This window comes from Bicyclus anynana, chromosome 20, assembly GCF_947172395.1.
Source record: "Bicyclus anynana chromosome 20, ilBicAnyn1.1, whole genome shotgun sequence".
In the NCBI taxonomy this organism is placed as follows: domain Eukaryota; kingdom Metazoa; phylum Arthropoda; class Insecta; order Lepidoptera; family Nymphalidae; genus Bicyclus; species Bicyclus anynana.
This window is the reverse complement of record NC_069102.1, coordinates 9,749,324-9,772,920: the sequence shown is the minus strand read 5'-3', so window position 1 is coordinate 9,772,920 and position 23,597 is coordinate 9,749,324. Positions and strand designations below refer to the sequence as shown.

Sequence of the window (23,597 nt, the reverse complement as noted above, 5' to 3'; positions counted from 1 at the left end):
GAAGTGTAAAAACACAAGCCGCAACCCGAATAATGAGAAAGTTGTTACTTTTCTTTGGGACGGCTTACCTTCATCTAAATTCCATCCTTCGCCACCGCTAGGTATAAATTAAATTGCTCTGTCTGTCTGTGATTTTAAGATAACAGTGTTATTTCAAGTGCTTTTAGTGATTTACATGATACTAAAACACAATCGAGCTTTTAAAAAAAATATATTTAGTCGGTCTGTCTGTTTGATCGGGCTTATATTTGGAACGGTTGGACCGATTATAATAGGACTTTCACTGGAAGATAGAGGAGGATATCAGGAGGACAACATCTTATCCCGAAAAAATCCTTGTTTCCCGCGGGATACGTGTTCGAAATAACGAGCGTCCGCTAGTTACAAGTGTGGAAGTATGGATATCGGGATCGATGTTATTGTGCAAGATATAGAAGTTACAAAATAAAATATTGGTGGACCCGCTCGAAACTGTTGTACTTTTTTACTACGGACAGATGCGAGGTTGGTATGCAGATGCCTTTTTGCCCACTCGATAGCGACTTTGATGTTTGTGCCAAAGTCAACATAATCTTGTTACATGGTATGGCGGCGCGTGCTTTCAAAACAATTTCGGTATGAGAAAAACATGAATTCGGTCGCGATCGGACCCCTACATCTACCCAACCTTTTTGACGGCCTCCGTGGCGCAGTGGTATGCGCGGTGGAAGACGGAGGTCCTGGGTTCGATCCCCGGCTGGGCAGATTGAGATTTTCTTAATTTGTCCAGGTCTGGCTGGCGGCAACCCTACCGGCAAAAACGTACAATCGCCAAGCGATTTACGGTACGATGCCGTGTAGAAACCGAAAGGGGTGTGGATTTTCATCCTCCTCCTAACAAGTTAGCCCGCTTCCATCTTAGACTGCAGCATCAGTTACCATCAGGTGAGATTTTAGTCAAGGGCTAACTTGTAAAGAATAAATAAAAAACCCTACCCTACGGTAGGGTAGGGTAGAGTAGGGGTAGGGAACAACTCAAAGCGAAGCTTGACCGGATTGCTAGATTCGAAATATATCAAAATAGAACAAACAGCTATAACAATACAACTTTTATTATGAACAACCAATTACTAATGGCATATCAATGTGTTATTTATTACTGTATACCTACATTAAATATAATATTAATTGCACAGCGCGACCAGTGTTGTGTTAGGTGTGAACCTACAATGACGTGTGTGTTATTGCTGTTGTGTTATAAAGTGTTAGCTCACGTTTGTGTGACTTTATCAACTTTATGATCATGGAGTGTGTTACGGGTTTGTGTCAGTCCGTGAAAAATGGATTTAGAAGATCCGTTGAGGTTGTCAGGGAAACTTTTTCCTGTACTACTGAATACTCTTTGAGTAAGAATTATATAATTATTTATTTGAAATACTGTATATAAATACACTAAGTGAATAAAATGAAATTAATATAATATACATATTATCCTCATTCGATGAGACCGCCTTTGCCTCGTGCAAAGGCGGTCTTATCGAATGTACGTAACTTTATCAACTTTATGATCAAGGAATTTGTTACGGGTCTATGCCACTCCGTGAAAAATAGATTTAGAAGATCTGTTGAGGTTATTGGGGAAACTCTTTCCTGTACTTCTGAATACTCGCTGAGTAATTAATTAGAATTTTTAAAAGAGAATATCGTAATTATTTATTTGATATACTGTAAATAAATACACAAAGTAAATAAAATGAAATTAATATAATAACCTTGTGCAAAGGCGGTCTTATCGAATGACGATGATGTACTCGTACGTGACTTTATACACTTTATGATCATGATGTTACGGGTTTGTGCCAATCCGTGAAAAATGGATTTAGAATATCCGTTGAGGTTGTTAGGGAAACTTTTTCCTGTACTGCTGAATACTCGCTGAGTAAATAATAAAATAAACCTTGAGTTAGTTTGTTGTGGGGTCTTGGTACCCTCGTAACTTTAAGTTTTCGACTTTACTTACCACCATTTAATCATGACATAACTTGACGTATCAAAAGTACTTGTAACCTAAGCCTAATTTGAATTTTAAGAATTACATAATTATTTATTTAAAATAAAGTTATTAAAAAGTCCTTGTGCAAAAGCCGTCTTATCGAATGACAATGATATACGTGACTTTATCTACTATATGATCATAACCTAAACTATCCTAACTTGGAAGGTCCGTTGAGGTTGTTAGATAAACTCTGTTCTGCACTACTGAATACTCGCTGAGTAAGAATCACATAATTATTTATTTGAAATACTTTATTTTAAATAAATTGAAGTGCAAAGGCAGTCTTATCGAATGAGGATAATGCACGTGACTTTATGATCAAGGTTTTTGTTATGGGTTTGTGCCAATCCGTGAAAAATGGATTTAGAAGATCTATTGAGGTTGTCAGGGAAACTATCCTGTACTACTGAATACTCGCTGAGTAAGAATTATATAATTATTTATTTGAAATACTTTAATACACTATAAATAAATACACAAAGTAAATTAAATAATATTGTGCAAAGGCGGTCTTATCGAACGACGATGATGTACGTAACTTTGTCAATTTTATTATCATGTGTGTGTGTGTGTGTGTGTGTGTGTGTGTGTGTGTGTGTGTTACGAGTTCGTGCCAATCCGTGAAATGGATTTATGCTCTCTCTTATGTTCTCCTTGATTGTCCTAACTTATGGTAAATTTTCAGATGTGTATCATTTGTATAATTTGGGCCCGAGTTTGTATAGAGACTGGGTTTCTCCTTTTAGTCACACATTACTTACTTGAAGAAAAATTCGTTCGAAGAACCGCCCTAAAATTGAATAATGGGTTCTTTCCAAACCGAGTGCAACTCGATCAATGCATTAGCACGCCGTAACCGGATACTGATATACACGGAAAAAAATACTAGAACTGTTCTGGAGTAATGTAGATAAGTACCAGCAGCGAAGAGTTCATGCAAGCCAATTCCCGAGGGTTGCCTTTAAAGAACAATTCATATTTATTGTTGTAATGTATATATGAGATATATCATAGATATATGAGAAACTGGAGTTTTTATCACGCTATATGAATTTCGTTATCTTTGGGTCGGCTTACCTTTCATCTAAATTCCATCCTTCGCCACTGGTACATACATATTGGCAACGAATTGCTTATATGACTAATATTATAACTAGGACGAGTAGCTGTAAATTGCGATGTCACGGTAAATCCGCTAAACATACAACTGTCGACTTTACCTTGTCTCTTTTTCTATGTATGATTTAATTTGACTGAACTAGGTTAATATATTTCATACAAATAGAGCACTTGACTCATATCAAATTTAATTTAAAAAAATAATTTCGTATAGTATATGGAATAAGGGTCCGATATATATCAAAAACAATTGATAATAGTTAAGGATTTCATAGAAAAGTCAATTTAAATACTTTTCCAAACGTCAAAACGCTGTCGTCCATTTTGTGATGTCACAATATTGATGTAATAAAGGAATAAACGTCAAACTAATTAAAAACTAATAATTTTGACAAACACTAAACCGTATGGTAAAGGTTTAGTGTTTTCGTGACGTCATAAATCGATAAAATATAGACCGTAATGGCCGACAGCGTTTAGACTCATATTGTCAAATATGTTGATAAAAGTCATTTTCTTTTATTAATCACGTCTCAAAAACTTGTATACTAATATTATAAAGAGTTAAAGTTTGTGGTGTTGTAGGGAGTAATCTTTGGATCTACTGACTTGAATATTCTTTTACAACTAGGAAGTCAGATGTGAGTGTTATATATAGGCTATATTTTTTATCCCCGTATTCTCACGGGACGTTGATTAGTATTTATTCAGTAAGGGCTTAGAAAAAGCATACAAAAACTGTGGAATTAGATATTATAACAATGAGTCATAAGTTTCGAGTCCAATTTCAAGGAAACATAAAGTACATACAAACATCTGGTGTCAGGCTATAATAACAAGGATTTTGTGTCGGTGAGTTAAAACAGATCGATTTCGCCTATGTTGGGGGTAAAAGCACATGTTACTTTTGTAGATAGGTACAAAAAATCGAAAAGATGACTTTCTTCTATCGATCGTAAATCGTTAGATGGGCCTCAAAGCGTCGCGGAATTGTCATTGGTTTCGCACTTTGAGTAGATCACTCGTAACACATTTCTATTTATTCATGTTGTGGCTTGTGTTTTTACACTTCCAAAATGAACAGGAAGGCATAATTAAGGGATTAAAATAAATAAAAAAACAGTAAATATTTTTTTAAGTCCATGTCCACTTATAGCATACGCTTGTTACGTACTAAGTTAAGATGTGCGCGCACGTCTTTGGGCCCATTTAACGATTTATATCGATGCTTTCTTCACTCATCATTCTCTCATGACATAAAAAGTGTTTAAATAACTTTTGCGGTCAATTAGCCGCTTTTGTTCACCTTAATTTTGATGCGCCAGTGACATATTTAAATTATAAAATCTTTACATCTAGTCGTTTATAATTTGAATTAGGTAATACGACGTTATCGTCCAGTTTCCGGAATCCAGATAGTTTATAAACTAAATATAACCCCGCCTACAGACATTGATGGACGACTTAGCCGATTCGACGGGCCGATCATAAATAATTTACATTAAGTACATTATAATAATGCACGTAACGTATTTTTAGTTCTACTGGAAATACTCGTACGTTTAAATGACGTCACAAGCATTTCGTTGAAGTATTCGAATTTTAAATCGGTGTGAAACTTTTAAGCTTCCTTGTAGTTCCAAGGAATAGAGACCGGATTAAGATTTGTTAACTCTAAGATTTTAATCTTACCTACTTCATCACGGATCACGGAAAAACTAACTAAAATAAAAATAACTGCTTTCAAACCGCAAACGGTAAGTGCGTAATCCGCTGGCAGCTCAAACGATAGGTAGTAGTTAAAACTGCACAGGGCAAATCCATCAAGAGTCCACACAGTAACGACAAAACTGCACAAATGGTCTATGCTACGCAGTCCGTATGTGCAGTTTCATAGAACGTGTAGATACTACGATAATTGATATATTTTATGCTAGATATTGAATATATAAACACACTATTGACATTCGATGGACTGTTGTAAAACGCTGTCTTCCATTTTGTGACGTCACGTATTGTCACTAAAGGAATAATCGCCAAACTGATTATTAACTTTTAACTATTAACTATTAACTTTTGTCAAAAACTCCGTTTGGTTAAGTGTTAGTGTTAACATGACGTCATGAAACAGTTAAAGTATACTATCATGACCGACAGTGTTTTGGCTCGTATTATCAAAAAAATATTATAAAAATTAAAATTGTTATGTATTCACGTCTCAATAAAAATGTAATGAATTTTTTCCAATCTATTATAAATATAATGAACAATTTAAGACCATTTAAAAAAAGTGTCAGATACTAGGACCCGTGACCGATCTGAAATGAGTGATCTGAAGATTTTTACTGAAGACATGAAACCTTTTCATTATGCACAGTTCTAATTCAGTATCCCCCATATCCATAAACATGGATTGAGATTAATTAAAGCTTAATTTTCTTCAAATAATGTGGACCTAATCACTACTGTTTAAAGTTCACTTTACTTTTAAGAAATTTGAGGATTAAATCCTAATCTGTTTATAAATAAGGCCATATGTGTCTACTTAGTGCCTTTATTACACAAGCGACGGAACTTGCACTATTATCATAATACACTTGTAATAAACGTGCGATAACTATACGATTTAATGCATGTTAATAATTCTAACATTATTCAACACGTGTTGTGTTAGGTATCTCGCACACGGGCCACCACTCGCACTGCTCGCTTCTTGTGGCCACTGAACGCCGACACAAAACGCCGCCACATGCCATTCGCGTGATTCCGCACCCTTCTCTGTTAAAATTGGATGTATTCAATAACTATGGATTCGTTTTCTACGACGACGTTTTCTTATTAAAAGCAGCGCAATTAAACCTTCTTCGTTCGAGTCCATTACTGCATGCATGGGTTAAAAAAAGTAGCAGCCACCGACCGCCAGAGTCGACGTCGTTTTGACGGCCTCCGTGGCGCAGTGGTATGCGCGGTGGATTTAATGGCGGAGGTCCTGGGTTCGATCCCCGGTTGGGCCGATTGTGGTTATCTTAATTTGTCCAGATCTGGCTGGTGGGAGGCTTCGGCCGTGGCTAGTTACCACCCTACCGACAAAGACGTACCGCCAAGCGATTTAGCGTTCCGGTACGATGTCGTGTAGAAACCGAAAGGAGTGTGGATTTTCATCCTCCTCCTAACAAGTTAGCCCGCTTCCATCTTAGATTACATCATCACTTACCATCAGGTGAGATTGTAGTCAAGGGCTAACTTGTAAAGAATTAAAAAAAAAAAAGAGTCGACCACCGGCCACAAGTGCTTTTGTGGTCCCTACTTGCTTCTTGTGATGGCGTTTGTGGCTGTAGCGTGTGGCCCGTGTGCGGCGACACGTAACAGCGAATATAAATGATAATTTAAATGTCTTTGTTTATTCCTACGGTTGTTGTTGTTTATATAAATATTTATTAATATAAACACATGAGTAATAGTAGATTATGAAACGGTTAGGTACAATACAAAAAAGTACAAATTAGTCCTTAATAGATATACAGTAAAAAGTTAACAAATTTAATATTTAAACAATATTTATTTCGTATACGTAGTACATGGAATATGGGTCCAAAATATACCATTAAAAAGTTAAGGATTTCATAGAATACCTACTTAATTTAAAGATTATGTATTAATTAAATTTTTCCAAACGTCAATAACGCTGTCGTCCATTTTGTGACGTCATGACGTTACTTAATGTCTCTAAAGAAATAAACGTCGAACTAATTATTCACTACTAATTTTGTCAAACACTCAGTTTGCTTAAGATTTACTGTTACGTTTTTTTTTTTTTTTTCTGTCTGAGTAGGTGCCGATAGCTCCCTGCGGAACCACTACGGCGTCACCGGGGGGGTTGGGCGAGCGCAGAAGCATCACCTGATGTGACCCGAAGGCTGAAAGAAAGATAGAGGACGGAACGGCTCTCTAAGGGCGTCTCCTATGAGACTCGGACCTCGGCTTAGAAGGCCATTTTGGAGGAGGTAACCGTGACCTGAGTGAATCAGTCCGGACGCCCCCAAGATCGTGAGTTAGAAAACCCACGTCCGGGTGACGTTAGATATCGGGGACCTCGTCTTCGCCGGCGAAGACGCTGTGTAGCTTGTGATTGTGTTACCTGGGAAGCATTGTCGGTTGTTATGTCATCGTCTGGATCGTAAAGGACGTTCTTGGGACGCCTCTGCTTGCAGTTAGCGTTTAGATGCAGTTAGCGTTTAGTACTGTTACGGTACGTCATGAAACAGTTAAAGTATTAGACCATCATGGCTTAGACCCATAGTTAGTATAATTAATGATTAAACGAACTTACCTGTAAGTGAAGTTCTATCATAATTATATGAGCGCCGAGTCCGAAGAGATTAGTAGCAGATATTACACATGTAGTTACGCATAGACGTCACCACTCATCACTTAGTTGAGAAAAAAGTATTTTACCCTCTCCCTTTTGTGTCGTCCACTTGTTGGTCGGACGGTTGTCGCCAGTCATTTAGTTTAGAGTAAGATATTCTTGACTCATTGATGTATTTCCGTGACACCTGGGGCATATACTCGTATATCACTGGGAGGGCGGGATACTAATCTCTTCGGACTCGGCGCTCATATAATTATGATAGAACTTCACTTACAGGTAAGTTCGTTTAATCATTAATTATATTCGCGCCTCGTCCTCGAGATTAGTAGCAGATATTACACATGTAGACTTTGAGAGTATTGCGGAAATAACATCAATGAACAATCTGTAAATATAATTTTATTATTCTATTATTAAATTATATTATCTACTTGAGATTTTAATAACAAAGATTTCTCTTCTCCTTGCTCTTAAGAGCTTGTCTGTCTTAGCCCTATGGGACAAGTTTACCATTCTAGGATAATTAAAATTAATTCGAATCATAAATGGACATTAATTATTTTTATAATAGCTATGTTAGCTAGTTTTAAGTATTTTTATATTAGGTAAAAAAGTATGCCTTACTTCACTCGAATTTATGTAATTGAGTGATCATTGTTATAATAATTTTTTTATTATTATTATTAGTTTACCTAAAGTAGTATCATTATTATCAGTATGATCTTTCTTTGATAAAATTTAGCGAACGTTGTGGAAATCCTACTCCAGCCTGCCGTTTTACGGATCTTATCTAGGCTAACACCGAGCTACGTGCCGCGACGTGGCCTGTCTCATGTTGTGAGCACTGAACCGCTCCAGTTGACCCCACACTCACTGAGTGTTTCCATCCCTCTGGTTCATGAGGTTTCCTAATTCTAATGAATAGGTCATCATACTTCCTTGATGTTGAGGTGTGTTCTAGATAACAGTATGATAGTAGCTGGACATACGGCTATTTCTACAAAGAAATGTAAATTAATAATGGGTTGTTGAAACCCAGGTTTTTGGAGTCTTAGTTACGTCGGGAATATTAATTGTGCCGAGATAGGTTTTGAATATTACATTTACCTTTACCTTGGACAAAACGAATAAAGTAATAGTTTTGTTTGTAAGATAATCTAAGGTTATTTCTTCATTGGGATGCTATGTACCTACTCAGTTTATCTGAAACTAGATTGGCAGGCAACAACATATTTGGGTTCTTGGTGGTTTTAATTGAAAAATACGTAGGAACAGTAGGATGCTTTTTGCGACATCATTAAATAGGTCTAGGCTCAGTTTCAGTGAAAAAAACAAATTTATACCTATTTATCAATTCTGTGGGTACAGATGCATCTTAAATATTAATCAATTTAGTTTGACAGAAATACCACCATTTCTTCTTTAAATAAACGTCGCAATATTATTTCAAGAGGTGATTCTAGTGTGCATCACGGATAATAAGTCTACTTCCCGGGTAATTCAGATTTGTATTCGACAAGAGTTGGAGTGAGACATTAATCCCTGGCCTTTAGGTGAGAATCTTACAGTATCCTAAATAATGAGGGACCCAATCAAAGAGGTACCACGGCTGAGTAAGCCAATAGGGTACAACCATGATGCTCGTGTCTTGTCTGTAAATATTCAAAAAGCAGTAATGCGTTGGGATCGTAATTTAAACTGTAAATGTATAGGTCCATTTGAAAGCGCCTGGGCCTCTGTGCCCAGGATAAGTGTGGCACATTTGTTGTTTATGCGACTTCCAAATGTTATTTATTTATGACTAGCTCCTACATATTTTAAATTACAGAAAAATACAGACAGACATCATGAATATTAAACAATTACATGCCCACTGTACTTATATATTCCTTAAAGAAGATTCTTAATAAATCAATTCACACACTATTACTTTCACAAAAGTACATCAGGTGCAGGATCCAATTAGTCGTGGACAAAAAGACCACATTTTGCTACCGCATCAAAGGACTTGTCTCGGTAAGAGACTTACAATTTGAAGGTGCAAATTTATAATAAATTACCTGCGTAAGCGAAGAATGCCAAATCCAAATCGTTAATCACATTTAAAACGAAACTAAGAAAATATATACAGTGGTAAATACCACTAACGCTTACACAGAGGTAACGAACGCTTCCGTATCGGGCGTGTCTGTAGGTAGAACGAAAAAACAAAGAAATGTTTATTTCGAGCTGATTGTAAAATAATTAATAAGATATATTTATGATTGTGAGAAATATTTATATTATTTATAACAGTGAAAAAAGTGAATGTAAATTCTTTAAGAGAAATAAAAATTCTTTGACTACAAGCCAATCAAAATTTGGATGTCCGAATTTATGAGCGAGATCGTAAAGAGTAAAATCAGATAGTTGGATGAGTTCTACGGAATTCATAGTCTGCAATTATATTGCGGAGATTTTATGTTAAAGGCGCAAATGAAAACTCGTTTGCTTTCGTACTTCTTACATATATTATCACGAGAAGTTTCGTGAGGTGAGGGTCCAGTATATAGATACCTCCCATTTTATTCGTGTATGCTACTGCCGTTGAATAGTCAACACGTAGCAAGCTTCGATAGAATAGTCTTTAGAGCAATAAATGGAGCTATCAGCTCTTTATTAATTTATGTTCTATTTCAGTATTACACCGCGGTACACCTGCCGACCTACCTTCACATGCGGCCCCCATCCCGTCGTTGAGGCGTCAGAAAATATTTCTACTTTGTAGACATTAATTAATCTTTATTCAATGGACAGAATGTTCTACGTTATTATTTATCCACCAGTCGAAATCAGGTTGAACTGATTTAGGTAAATTCATAACGCTGTTAAAATCATCATGATTTTTCAAGTTGAGATATTTAGGTACATTATTCCATATTTTGAGAACATTTCAAGTTGCGTTTTAATTCGTAATTAATAATTTGTTGGTAAGATAATTCGAAAATTGTGTGATCATCACTAAGTATTATTATTATTATTATTTTTTTGTCGAAATTTACTTCAACTTGAGTCTTATGAGTACTCTTTAGAGTACGCTTTTTACTTCGTTAATAATTAATTAAACCAAGTGATACTAATAGACTTTTAGTGAGATCGGTATTAGCTTAAACATTCTGAACAGAAATAACCAAACAATAGTCAATCGTCTAAATAGACGGCGGGCTTTTTATATCTTAGTAAAAACGAATAGGGCTTCACCGTGGCAAAACCTTAAATTTGAAAAATTTACCCATAAAAAAAGAATCTTAAATGTTCCATTATTCTTTATAATTTTGACTAAAAAATACGCATCTTTTAAGTCAATTGTCGCCACTTGACGTGTTACAACTTTCAGTGTTGTTGTTAAATACTCTTATTTTAAATGATTCGTTTTAACAAACAAATTAGTATTTTATAATTCAAAGTATAACACTTCCACATGGTTTTGGTACCAGGAAGGTCCTTGAATCATATAGATTTATACAAGGAAAAAACATAGTGATTTATGTTTCATATATTGAGTAGGTAATTGATAGCCATAGTGCAATGAGGACGTTGGCCCAAGGTAAACATTTGGGATAGCTATCTTGTACAACAGGATATGTATTTCATAATCTTCTATCCAGAATGGAATAGTATTATCGTTTGTATTTAGGAGCGGCGACGTAGACACGCCGCCTGGTGACCGCGCGACGGCCTCCTCCAGGAGTGCGCGTGCGGTGGTCGCAGACAGTGCGTCAGCGGCGAGTTGCGGGCTCGCGGCTCATTGAGCGCCCGCGCGCCTTATGGTTTAAATTTTTTGAAGCTGGCACTTTATTATTGGTGTTTACTGTCTTGTTATCAGAATCTTAATCTCGTTTGAGCCTGGATTTGTTAACTGCTTTCATTAATGACCGCTTTAATTTTAAAATATTGTAATGTAGACCGTCTTTCATAATATTATAAATGTAATAAATGATTTGCAAGTTAGTTGCATACTTCTGGCCAATATTTGTCATTAATGTTCTTCTAAGGTTCTGTATCAGTTCAGGGACGTTTGTATTATGAGCAATTATAAATCTGCCGGAGTACTATGTCCTGGCAGAGGCTCACAGATGTAACTCTGAAGAGTGTTATTAGTCTGCCGTTCTGGTAGACAACTATCTGGCCCCAGTGCGGGAGTGTTTGAAATTTATCATAAATAGGTATGATATGTAAATTCGTAAACTTAATTACTTAGTTAGCACTTAGTGTCTAAAAAGTGGACTTTAAGAAGCCCCTGACAAATTTTAATAGTTTATGATGTTGTACATTATAACCGAGCTAGGTAAAAAGATTTGTCATATCTACGAGTATATTAGGTTACAGTCCCCAGTGGAAGGAACGGCAGCCGTACTTCCGTGCTTCGATACAGTCCCAACTGTTGCAGCTGTGCGACTATTCAGGTTGCTTTAATAATATATTATTTACGTTGATACGTAGGTAAGTACAAAAAAGCGGGTAGATTTCGTGGTGTAGAACACCAACGTCGCATAAATGCGTTGAACAGCCCCAGTGACTGCTCCGGGTGCATTAATAATGTATTATTTACATAGATACGTAAGTATAAAAAAGCGAAAAAATACCTGCTTCAATTTCGTGGTGTAGAACACCAACGGCGTATTAATGCGTTGAACAGCCCCAATAACTGCTCTGGTTGCATTAATAATATACTATTTACGTAGATACGTAAGTATAGAAAAGCGGGTGGATACCTGCTCCAATTTCGTAGTGTAGAACACCAACGGCGTATTAATGCGTTGAACAGCCCCAATGACTGCTCTGGTTGCATTAATAATATACTATTTACGTAGATACGTAAGTATAGAAAAGCTGGTGGATACCTGCTCCAATTTCGTGGTGTAGAACACCAACGGCGTATTAATGCGTTGAACAGCCCCAATGACTGCTCTGGTTGCATTAATAATATACTATTTACGTAGATACGTAAGTATAGAAAAGCGGGTAGATACCTGCTTCAATTTTGCCGTGTAAAACGCCAACCGTCTATTAATGCGTTGAACAGCCCCAATGACTGTCCCTGGTGCATTAATAATGTATTATTTACGTAGATACGTAAGTACAATAAAACGGTGCTTCAATTTCGTCGTGTAGACGTCCTCAGTTTCTTCTGAACTTGATACACTTTCACTTAAAACACTTTGTCGTTTGTGAATTTTTCGTATTCGTAAACTTTATTATAATAACACACACTGCGAAAGAACGTTTACAATGTATTGAGTGGTTGAGCACTAAAATGCGAATGACTGGCGACAACCGTCCGACCAACAAGTGGACGACACAAAAGGGAGAGGGTAAAATACTTTTTTCTCAACTAAGTGATGAGTGGTGACGTCTATGCGTAACTACATGTGTAATATCTGCTACTAATCTCGAGGACGAGGCGCGAATATAATAAATGAATTCTTACTCGATAAAATCTCAATGTACGAAGCTTGTTATCTTTTAAAATCACATTTGGTATTTTGTTTCAATTTCAATAAACGTCCAATCGAATTTAAAAAATAACGCATGAGAACTATTTGGTCTGTTTAACAAAACAAATCGCATATTGTCAATTCAGAACTATTTGTCAATGTAGTTTTATTATTATAAACTCAACAATAGTTGAAAATGGAGTAACAACAAAGGCAACAAAAGGGTTATTGTATCTAGCATAATATTGTATCCACCCGTTTGTAGGTATTTATTTAGGATCTTCCAAAGTTTGGTAATGCTTTTGTCCCTTTGTGTTTCGTTACTAAATACATCTCTAATAACATACGAGTATGTTGGTTTTTTATTAGTTTCGTGGACAAAATGACATTCAAGATTGACGTTCAAGGTTATATTATATCCGAGTGATAAAAGAGGCTATTTTTCAACGGACTTTTAAAAAAGGGTCTGTTTTCGATTTGCATTTGTTTTTTTAGCGATTAATAAATAAAAATTTTGTAATTGTAGGTTTTTTTTTAATATGACCATGATATATCATTTAAAAAACCCTTTTGCTGACCCCTTGAATTTGATACCCATATTTAAGATATTCAAGATATTTAAAAAAAATCTCAGCCGTTGTGTTGGGTTTTTTTAACTTCACCTATCTACGAACACTTGAGTTAGAGAAAGACAAATCTAACGATGTCTTAATTATGTAAATCCGTTTCGCGGTTTGGAAGATATGAGGTAATAATACATACATACATACATACATATAAGATTCGGGCGAAAAACATAACCCTTCTTACAGTTAGGTAAAAACAACACCATTCGCACGCACATTCCTACTCTCCGCTATACTACGAGCAAGTTAACAAACACATTGAAACCGAGAGTTATTATGTTGCAAATAAGTTGACAGTCGTGAAGAATTCTGACAGTTTCTGACTGATAGCTTTCGTTCCGAGTGCCACTGTTGACAATTTGCTTGGCTATATTTTTGTATAATCTGTGCTCTGTATAAAACTGAAAAGTAAAAACTGAAAACTCCTTTGACTGATAATGTGGGTAGGATGAATGTCATGGTTATTGAAATCGCTCAATGGACGATTAGGCACGCTTCGTTGGTCCGTATTTCGTTGCTGACTGATTCCCATGTTAGATGTTTGTAGTCTATGTATTTCTGGTTTCTTTGTTTAATTTTTTTTTTAATTTTAGTGTCTTATCGTCATTCTATTTTTGAAAGTATATGCAAGGCCAGACCTGTGTTTTTTTATTAAAGAAAGGAATTGATTGTTCAAACCCATGTTGCGTCACATAACGGACTATATAATGACTAGACTTCGCGGCACAAAAGAAGTCCCACGGCTAAAACCTGAACTAAAATTGACAGCGCCTTACACAAAATGACATTAAGCATTAACGCCGCGTCCGCGGGACTTGTTTCATGGCGCGGAGTATGTCACATGTTAAGAAAATTAATCGAAACCATAAGCTTAATGCTTTTTCCGTAACAGAGAATACCAGATTTTTAACTGTGGGTTACTATTATTTCTTTTTACTGCAATACAAAAATTCCTGATAATCTTGAATTAAACAAATTAGAAGAATATAGTAGAAAGGTATGAATAAATCAATATCAACCATCACAGGTATACAAGTAAGTTGTATGGCAGGTAAGAAGGGTCACACGGATCCCTTTTAAGACCCAAAGACCAAATACATATCAAGGTGCCCTTAATTAACTTTTTAATCCCATTACCTAACTCCCTTGACGCTTTTACTAATTTACGGTTATATTATAAGATTTCCTTCTTAGAATCAAAATTCTCTATACTAAGTAATATCATAAAGAGGATTTGTATTTATGTATGTAACGAATGATCACAAAAACTACTACGCTACTTTATCAGGGTGTAACCTAATAATAGTAGTAATATTATGCCATTTTTTGTTTAGGTAAAATTTAGGTAAAATTTATGTTTAGGTAAAATCTATTACGAAGTATATAATAGGTAAAATCGTTCCTGCATCGCTGCACGCTAAAAATACTGAATGAATTCAAATGAAACTTGGCATTGGATGGCATGGATTAGTGACCATAATACGAAGAAGGTTATAGGATACTTTTTGTTGTGAAAATTATATCAGAAGAATGAAACAGGGTTTGGAAGTTTGTATGGAAAGTCCTTAATTTTTATTCAAGTAACATTTGAAAAAAATGATATGTGTACTACAAAAAAAAATACTATAAATAATGTAATTCAAAATTCTACCCCTAAAGGGTTAAAAACGGGTTGAAGTTTTTTAATATAAATCATTCAAGTTGTAAGCTCTATTTTTGTGAATGGATATGTGATTATGGGGTGAAATAGGGGTTGAAATTTTACAACTTAGTGGAAGAAGTCGCGCTTGTCCGCTAGTTAAACATATAGGTACATAGAGTACTATCTATACTAATTATAATTTGATGAATTGTTTTGAAAACAAGGCGACCCCTAACCTCGTTGCACGACGATAAGATAATTTTAATACGCTTTCGACCTTGTCATTGCAAGACCACGAGGAAGTTGCATTTATCAAAACAAACACACAAATAGATTTATGTCATGCAAAAGGGCATAAACATAGAGATAAAAACATGTTCATACAACGATATAAAATTGCAATTGCATTCTAAATCTATACTAGTACTAGCTGACGCTGCGCGGTTTCACCCGCGTGGTTCCCGTTTGCTTAGGAATACGGGGATAATATATAGCCTATAGCCTTCCTCGATAAATGGGCTATCTGACACTGAAATAATTTTTCAAATCGGACTAGTAGTTCCTGAGATTAGCGCGTTCAATCAAACAAACAAACAAACAAACTCCTCAGCTTTATAGTATTAGAATAGAAGTGTAGATTATATAGCTGAAGAGTTTCATTGTTTGCTTGAACGCGCTAATCTCAGAAACTACGGGTCCGATTTGAAAAATTCTTTCAGTTTTAGATAGCCCATTTATCGAGTAAGGCTATAGGCTATATTATCACGCTAAGACTAATAAGAGCGGAGCACCAATGAAGAAGAGAGCTTACGCTGCGTGGTATGTGTGTGTGCTTACGTTACACGCAGACGAAGTCGCGGGTGGAAAGTAGTATCTTATATACATACTAACATACTAACTATACCCATACTAATATACTAACTATACCCATACTAACATACATACTAACTATAACTTAGGAGAACATAGTTATGAAGTAGAAATATTAACTAATAGGTTCTTGAGTCGATCTGTGATTTGTTTGTTTATTTTTATGTTTAAACATTTTCCTAAAGTGTAAAAAGTAAGGTAAAACATAAGAACATTAAACGCAAGCAAGTTTTATAGTGTTAATGAGTAAACAACAAAACAGCTTGTAAATGAAATTTATTACTTAACTGGCTACTATATAAGTACCTATTGTTAAATGGTGATAAACTAAAAAAGGAGTTGGCTGGCTGGCTGAGTTTGTTGTGGGCTCTTCTCGGACCAAGGCGCATTTGGATCCCTCGTAACTTTAATTTTAAATTTTCGACTAATTATTATCACCATTATCTTATAATATCATTACCTGACGGTTCAAAAGTGCTTGTAAACTAAGCCTAACTGAAAATTTACCTAATCACACGTATTCAAAGGGCCTAGTGGCAGTTTCATACTGTGACGATCGCGTTGACGTAAACGCGAATTTTTGAGGAACTGAAACAGCGCCACCTAGTGGCACTACTGCACAACTGTTTCAATTCCATATAAATTCGCGTTTACGTTAACGCGATAGTAACAGTATAAAAATATTGAATGGGAGTTTTCAATATTTTTATACTATCGCGTTAACGTAAACGCGAATTTATATGGAATTAAAACAGTTGTGGCATCCTGTACAGAATTTCATTATTTTAGATACTTATCATTCGACGTTCTTGCTCAAAGTTTCATTTGTTTTGAGGATTGATTAAGCAGGAACTGTTATGAGTATCGTAAGCGACAATTAAATAAATATTTTATTTATATACAGGTTTTATTTTCGCCAAGGTTTTGTAAGGCCAGGCACAGATGCAATAAAAAAAACGCGTAACTATATTCGCTGTGGATTAGAAAAGGATAATGTTATATATTTAAGTACTCAATAAAATCTATACCGACCAAATCTGACTTGTGAAATTGTGAATTATAATCTCAAAGTATCCAATTTCCAACAATCCAATTTGCTAGAAATCCCATGTGTCAAAATTCCCCAAATTGCAAGTTTTAAGTTACACATTTTTACGATTATTATGTAGAAATTATTCTTTTTTTAATCAATATATATAATAATATCAAATATTATAAACGCGAAAGCAAGTTTGTCTAGTTTATTTATTGATATACCAACAATGACAACAAAAAAACATTAATAATAATCTATAATAGGTAAACTTAAAAATTTTAATAAAAAAAATTCAACCGACTTCCAACTCAAAAACTAACTAACTAAAAAGCATAAAATAACATCTTACCTATGTGCTACCTTCTGATCAGTTTGAAGGCGGTGCCAAGCCTGCGATGTTTTAATTAAATACGTTTAAACTACAAAATTTCTGTGGTTATTCCAGAAACAGCTTTAATTAAAACACGACACTAACTTGGCACCGCCTTCAAACTGATCAGAAGGTAGCACATAGGTAAGATGTTATTTTATGCTTTTTAGTTAGTTAGTTTTTGAGTTGGAAGTCGGTTGAATTTTTTTTATTAAAATTTTTATTTTTTTATTTTTAGTGTTAGCATACCCACTGCGTGTGTACAGTCACAACCTATCTAAGTGGAAAGTTCTTATCAATACAAAATTATCAAGTCCAAACACAAGGTAGCTACTGTGAGCCGTCGAGGAGATCTCTTCACTGTGCTTCGTCTTCATCACCAGACCCTTAATACAGTCGCAATCCATCTAGGTGGAAAGTTCTCATCAATACAAATTTATCAAGTCCAAATACAAGGTAGCTACTGTGAACCGTCGAGGAGTTCTCTTCACTGTCCCTCGTCTTCATCACCAGACTCTTAATACAGTCACAACCCATATAGGTGGAAAGTACTCATCAATACAAATTAATCAAGCCCAAACAAAAGGTGACTGCTGTAAATCCTTGACGAGTTTCATCGTCTGTGTTTCAGCTCCATCATCAGACCAACTCCAAACCTTCATAAAGTTGTAGTGGTTTAAAATATCTTATGGAAACACTAACAAACGTACTAGCCGTCTCTACAACTTTCGAAAGTTCCCCTCAATTTCTCCAGGATGCCATCATCAGATCCTGACATGAAAAAAATGGGACCACCCTGGAAGTAAACCCTACAAAACAAAAAAAGAATTTTCAAAATCGGTCCATAATTGACGGAATTATCGCTGGACATACATAAAAAAAAAAAAAAAAAAAAAAAAACATACATACAGCCGAACGTAGAACCTCCTCCTTTTTGGAAGTCGGTTAAAAAGTTCTAGTGCTAAACGAAGCCATCTTTTAAAGGTATATACAGCATTGTTGTTTGTTGTCCGGTTAAACTTAAAAATTACCTACACCTAAAACTACAAATTACTTATACGTCAAGTGTCCTATTGATTAAATTGTTAAATAATATAATTGTCTTGGATTATAATCGTTTGTTTTTAGATGATGTATATTCGCCTTTAATTCAGACCTTACGTGTAAATTCCTCTATAAGTTAGGACTTTATCCACGTCCTTGCTACAGCTGGCGACAGGCCGTCTGCCAAGAGCCAAGTATGGTCGCTACACTCGATCATACGGTACCGTATTGAGGCTTTAATGTTGATTTATGACTTATGTAATGATAACTTTATTTATTTACGAGTACTCGCTTGCTATAATTTGATTTACAACATCCGGTCGACCTGCGTTTTTAAATTAAAATGTTATTCTTACGAAATCGAAAAAGATTTATTTATATTTTGAATTGCGTTTACAATCCTTTATTTCAAGCTTTTATTTACGAGTGTCTCAGTTAGTGTTAGTCTCAGACTAACTACATGAAGACCCAAATTCACGAACAAAATTGTCTGTCGTTTTTTTGAGGAGGGCGAGGTAAACTCACACTACGAAAATCAATATATACGAGTATTTGTGTCTTTACACTTTGTATTGCAACTATAAAAAATCGCAATATTTAATTTTTACACACACTAATACAACTTTAACACAGACATTGTTGAGGTCTGTTACACAGATTATTCGATTACTTGATCAATGTTTAGCTGTTCCGGCTAAAGAATCGATTTTTGAGATATTGTTTTTGGTACAAGATATACATACTTTAGAAATACTTACAAATGACACGTAACGTCATCTTTTAATAAACTAGAAGTTGTTAACGGTTTTTTACTCAATTCGACGACACGAACTGGTTTTTTGGGCATCTCTATACACGACGAAAAGAATTACAACTACGAAACATCGATGAAGACAGTATAAACGCGTTAGATCCTTGATCTTATACTCAGACAGTGGGGTAACGGTAATCTGACGAGTCCGGTCCATATGTAATTCGTCTGCGGTAGAATATATATTTAGAATTAGAACGACTTCCTGTAGGCCTAGCATACATCGGATACCTACATATCTCTATCGTGTAAAGGAAAAGTCATATCGACTGCAAACAAACGCATGAGTAAATCATCGAAAATCAAAATTGAAGTTTTTTTTATTACCTCAATACGTCAATTTTGAAATTCGGTGATTTACGTATGGACCGTCATATTATTGTCGACCAGTAGCGATGGAATCGAAAATATTACTGTGTCTTTCATTACGATGATGCGAAAGAGAGAAAGCAATAATTTCGATTAGGAATTTAGCACAATACAATTATAGAATTTGTACTATCGTGAGAGTTATACATATTAATTTATTACTAAATACGGGCTAAAACTCACGTCACAACGTCGAAGTATGTCGGACTAGTTTTGTACCCATTGCACCGCATCGCAGTTTAAATCGTGCCGCGTTACAAGAACCAGCTCATGACTAAAGGCTCAGTATGGATTCGAAACCAATCGGGCTACTCCGACGTCGTATCACTTGAGTTATAGCCGTGTTTCGTAATACATTAAAACAATACAATTTAACCGCATCCAAGAATCGACTCCGGGATTTTTCGTCAGATCAGTGCTATGCCACCGAGGTCGTCAAAAATACATTAACCCGGATGCGGTTATCATTATGCCATACATTTTGGCGAATCCCGTCAGCCTCATTTATCGAATACACAAATGGGACCACAAAGAGATAACATATTATTATAGGAAATTATGAAATTAATTTAATTATAATCATTTCATAATATGCCTACTCATACTTGACCAACCACGGAACCACATTGGATATATATGACATCTACGAAAATTTTACTTCATCCGCGTAGTTCTCGTCCCCGTTATAATATGAGGGATAACACTCACAAATAACGTGGCTTTCTAGTTGAAAAAGAATTTTGAAAAATCGGTTCAGTAGATCTAGAGAATACCAATAATTTACACCACCTACAATACCATAAATTTTACCTCTTTATAATACCTATTAGTATAGGTCTATGCGTAGTTTCCGTTCTCGAGGTAATGCGAGGATAATATATATATATTTATCATACTAGCAGACCAGGTCAAGCTTCGCTTTAACTAATGTGCACCCTATTCCTACCCCTACCGTACCCCAACCCTACACCTACACCTACCTACCCTTCCCCCACCTAATTTGTTCCTGTATATGATCAACCGAAGTCCGATCAATATTATATGAGTTGCTTCATTAGAATATATGATTATTACAATGTAGTCTCCCTATTTACTTGGTAACTGCGCACAATTTTAAAATAAATTAAAATAGGTTAGTCGAAAATGTACTTCCGGTATCACATGTAACTTCGGACCTCCATGTTTGATAACGCTCAATCCTTTTTTGTTTGCAGTAACAATAGCACGCGTCTCTTAAAGAAAGAGTAACAAATTATTTATCTTAATATACATATACATACAAAAGATAAAGTGTAAAATCAATAATCAGTGAAGCACCGAAAAATTTAAGAAAAATCGAAAGAAAATATTATCGTTAGATTCATCATCGGCCAAAAAAGGTTAGTGAAGCGTTTGTCATTATCATTTTAGTCCCAGTAAATAAAAAAAAATAAAGTGAAGTGTTGCAATGCAGAAATTAATTATAGATTAACGAGTTAATTGTCTTGTCACTTTTGTCATAATATTTAATATACTAGCAGACGCCCGCGACTTCGTCCGCGTGAAAATCGATGTACATTTTTGACCCCGTCGCCCCTTTTATTTATATTTCCGTATGTTTTATATATAAAAATTACAAAACCACAACCGTCACGGTCGGAGGCTGCATCATAAACTCCCGGCCGAAGGCCGGGCCACAATACAGTGCGTGGCCGAAGACCACGCGTTCCGTTTTTTGTGCATCGGTAAAATGCCCAGCCGTAGCCTCGATCAGAGGCCATATTACAAACCCCCGGCCAAAGGCCGCGCTTTTTTTTTTATTTGGGTAAAATGCCCAGCCGTAGTCACGGTCGAAGGCTGTACCATAAACTCCCGGCCGAAGGCCGGGCCACAATACAGTGCGTGGGCGAAGACCGCGCGTTCCGTTTTTTGTGCATCGGTAAAATGCCCAGCCGTAGCCTCGATCAGAGGCCATATTACAAACCCCCGGCCAAAGGCCGCCCTTTTTTTTTTGTTTGGGTAAAATGCCCAGCCGCAGTCACGGTCGAAGGCTGTATCATAAACTCCTAATCGAAGGCCGGGCTACAATACAGTGCGCGGCCGAAGGCCGCGCGTTCCGTTTTTTGTGCATAGCTAAAATGCCCAGCCGTAGCCACAATCAGAGGCCATATTACAAACCCACGGCCGAAGGCCGCGCTTTTTTTTGTTTGGATAAAATACCCAGCCGTAGTCACGGTCGAAGGCTGTATCATAAACTCCCGGCCGAAGGCCGCGCGTTCCGTTTTTTGTGCTTGGGTAAAATGCCCAGCCGTAGTCACGGTCAAAGGCTGTATCATAAGCTCCCGGCCGAAGGCCGGGCTACAATAAAATGTACAAACCCCCGGCCAAAGGCCGCGCTTTTTTTTTTGTTTGGGTAAAATGCCCAGCCGCAGTCACGGTCGAAGGCTGTATCATAAACTCCTAATCGAAGGCCGGGCTACAATACAGTGCGCGGCCGAAGGCCGCGCGTTCCGTTTTTTGTGCATAGCTAAAATGCCCAGCCGTAGCCACAATCAGAGGCCATATTACAAACCCACGGCCGAAGGCCGCGCTTTTTTTTGTTTGGATAAAATACCCAGCCGTAGTCACGGTCGAAGGCTGTATCATAAACTCCCGGCCGAAGGCCGCGCGTTCCGTTTTTTGTGCTTGGGTAAAATGCCCAGCCGTAGTCACGGTCAAAGGCTGTATCATAAGCTCCCGGCCGAAGGCCGGGCTACAATAAAATGTGCGGCCGAAGGCCACGCTTTCTGTTTTTTGTGCTTGGGTAAAATTCCTAGCCGTAGTCACGATCGAAGGCCATATTACAAAACCCCGGCCGAAGGCCGCGCTTTTTTTTGCTTGGGTAAAATACCCAGCCGTAGTCACGGTCGAAGGCTGTATCATAACTCCCGGCCGAAGGCCACGCGTTCCGTTTTTTGTGTTTGGGTAAAATACCCAGCCGTAGTCACGGTTGAAGGCTGTATCATAAACTCCCGGCCGAAGGCCGGGCTACAATAAAATGTGCGGCCGAAGGCCACGCTTTCTGTTTTTTGTGCTTGGGTAAAATTCCTAGCCGTAGTCACGATCGAAGGCCATATTACAAAACCCCGGCCGAAGGCCGCGCTTTTTTTTGCTTGGGTAAAATACCCAGCCGTAGTCACGGTCGAAGGCTGTATCATAACTCCCGGCCGAAGGCCGCGCGTTCCGTTTTTTGTGTTTGGGTAAAATCCCCAGCCGTAGTCACGGTTGAAGGCTGTATCATAAACTCCCGGCCAAAGGCCGCACGTTCCGTTTTTTGTGTTTGGGTAAAATGCCCAGCCGTAGTTACGGTCGAAGGCTGTATCATAAACTCCTGGTCGAAGGCCGGGCTACAATACAGTGCGCGGCCGAAGGCCGCGCGTTCCGTTTTTTTGTGCATCGCTAAAATGCCCAGCCGTAGCCTCGATCAGAGGCCATATTACAAACCCACGGCCGAAGGTCGCGCTTTTTTTTGTTTGGATAAAATACCCAGCCGTAGTCACGGTCGAAGGCTGTATCATAAACTCCCGGCCGAAGGCCGCGCGTTCCGTTTTTTGTGCATGGGTAAAATGCCCAGCCGTAGTCACGGTCAAAGGCTGTACCATAAGCTCCCGGCCGAAGGCCGGGCTACAATAAAATGTGCGGCCGAAGGCCACGCTTTCTGTTTTTTGTGCTTGGGTAAAATGCCTAGCCGTAGTCACGATCGAAGGCCATATTACAAAACCCCGGCCGAAGGCCGCGCTTTTTTTTGCTTGGGTAAAATACCCAGCCGTAGTCACGGTCGAAGGCTGTATCATAACTCCCGGCCGAA

At 37.1% G+C, this 23,597-nt stretch overlaps 1 protein-coding gene across 9 annotated transcripts in view; it reads left to right on the top strand.

The window, feature by feature from the left end:
- LOC112057979 (potassium/sodium hyperpolarization-activated cyclic nucleotide-gated channel 2) overlaps nucleotides 1–23,597 on the top strand; it is a 342,833-nt gene that overhangs the window by 209,661 nt on the left and 109,575 nt on the right. The window contains exon 1 of one of the 9 annotated variants that reach the window (XM_024098605.2): nucleotides 1,226–1,385. The exons of 7 other annotated variants lie outside the window; for them this stretch is intronic. In XM_024098605.2, the coding sequence (XP_023954373.1) occupies nucleotides 1,277–1,385 (109 nt within the window). In that variant the 5' untranslated portion in view covers nucleotides 1,226–1,276. Of the gene's footprint in view, nucleotides 1–1,225; nucleotides 1,386–2,363; nucleotides 2,457–23,597 lie in introns of those variants that run through there. One more of the 9 variants, XM_052887780.1, reaches the window with a different exon arrangement.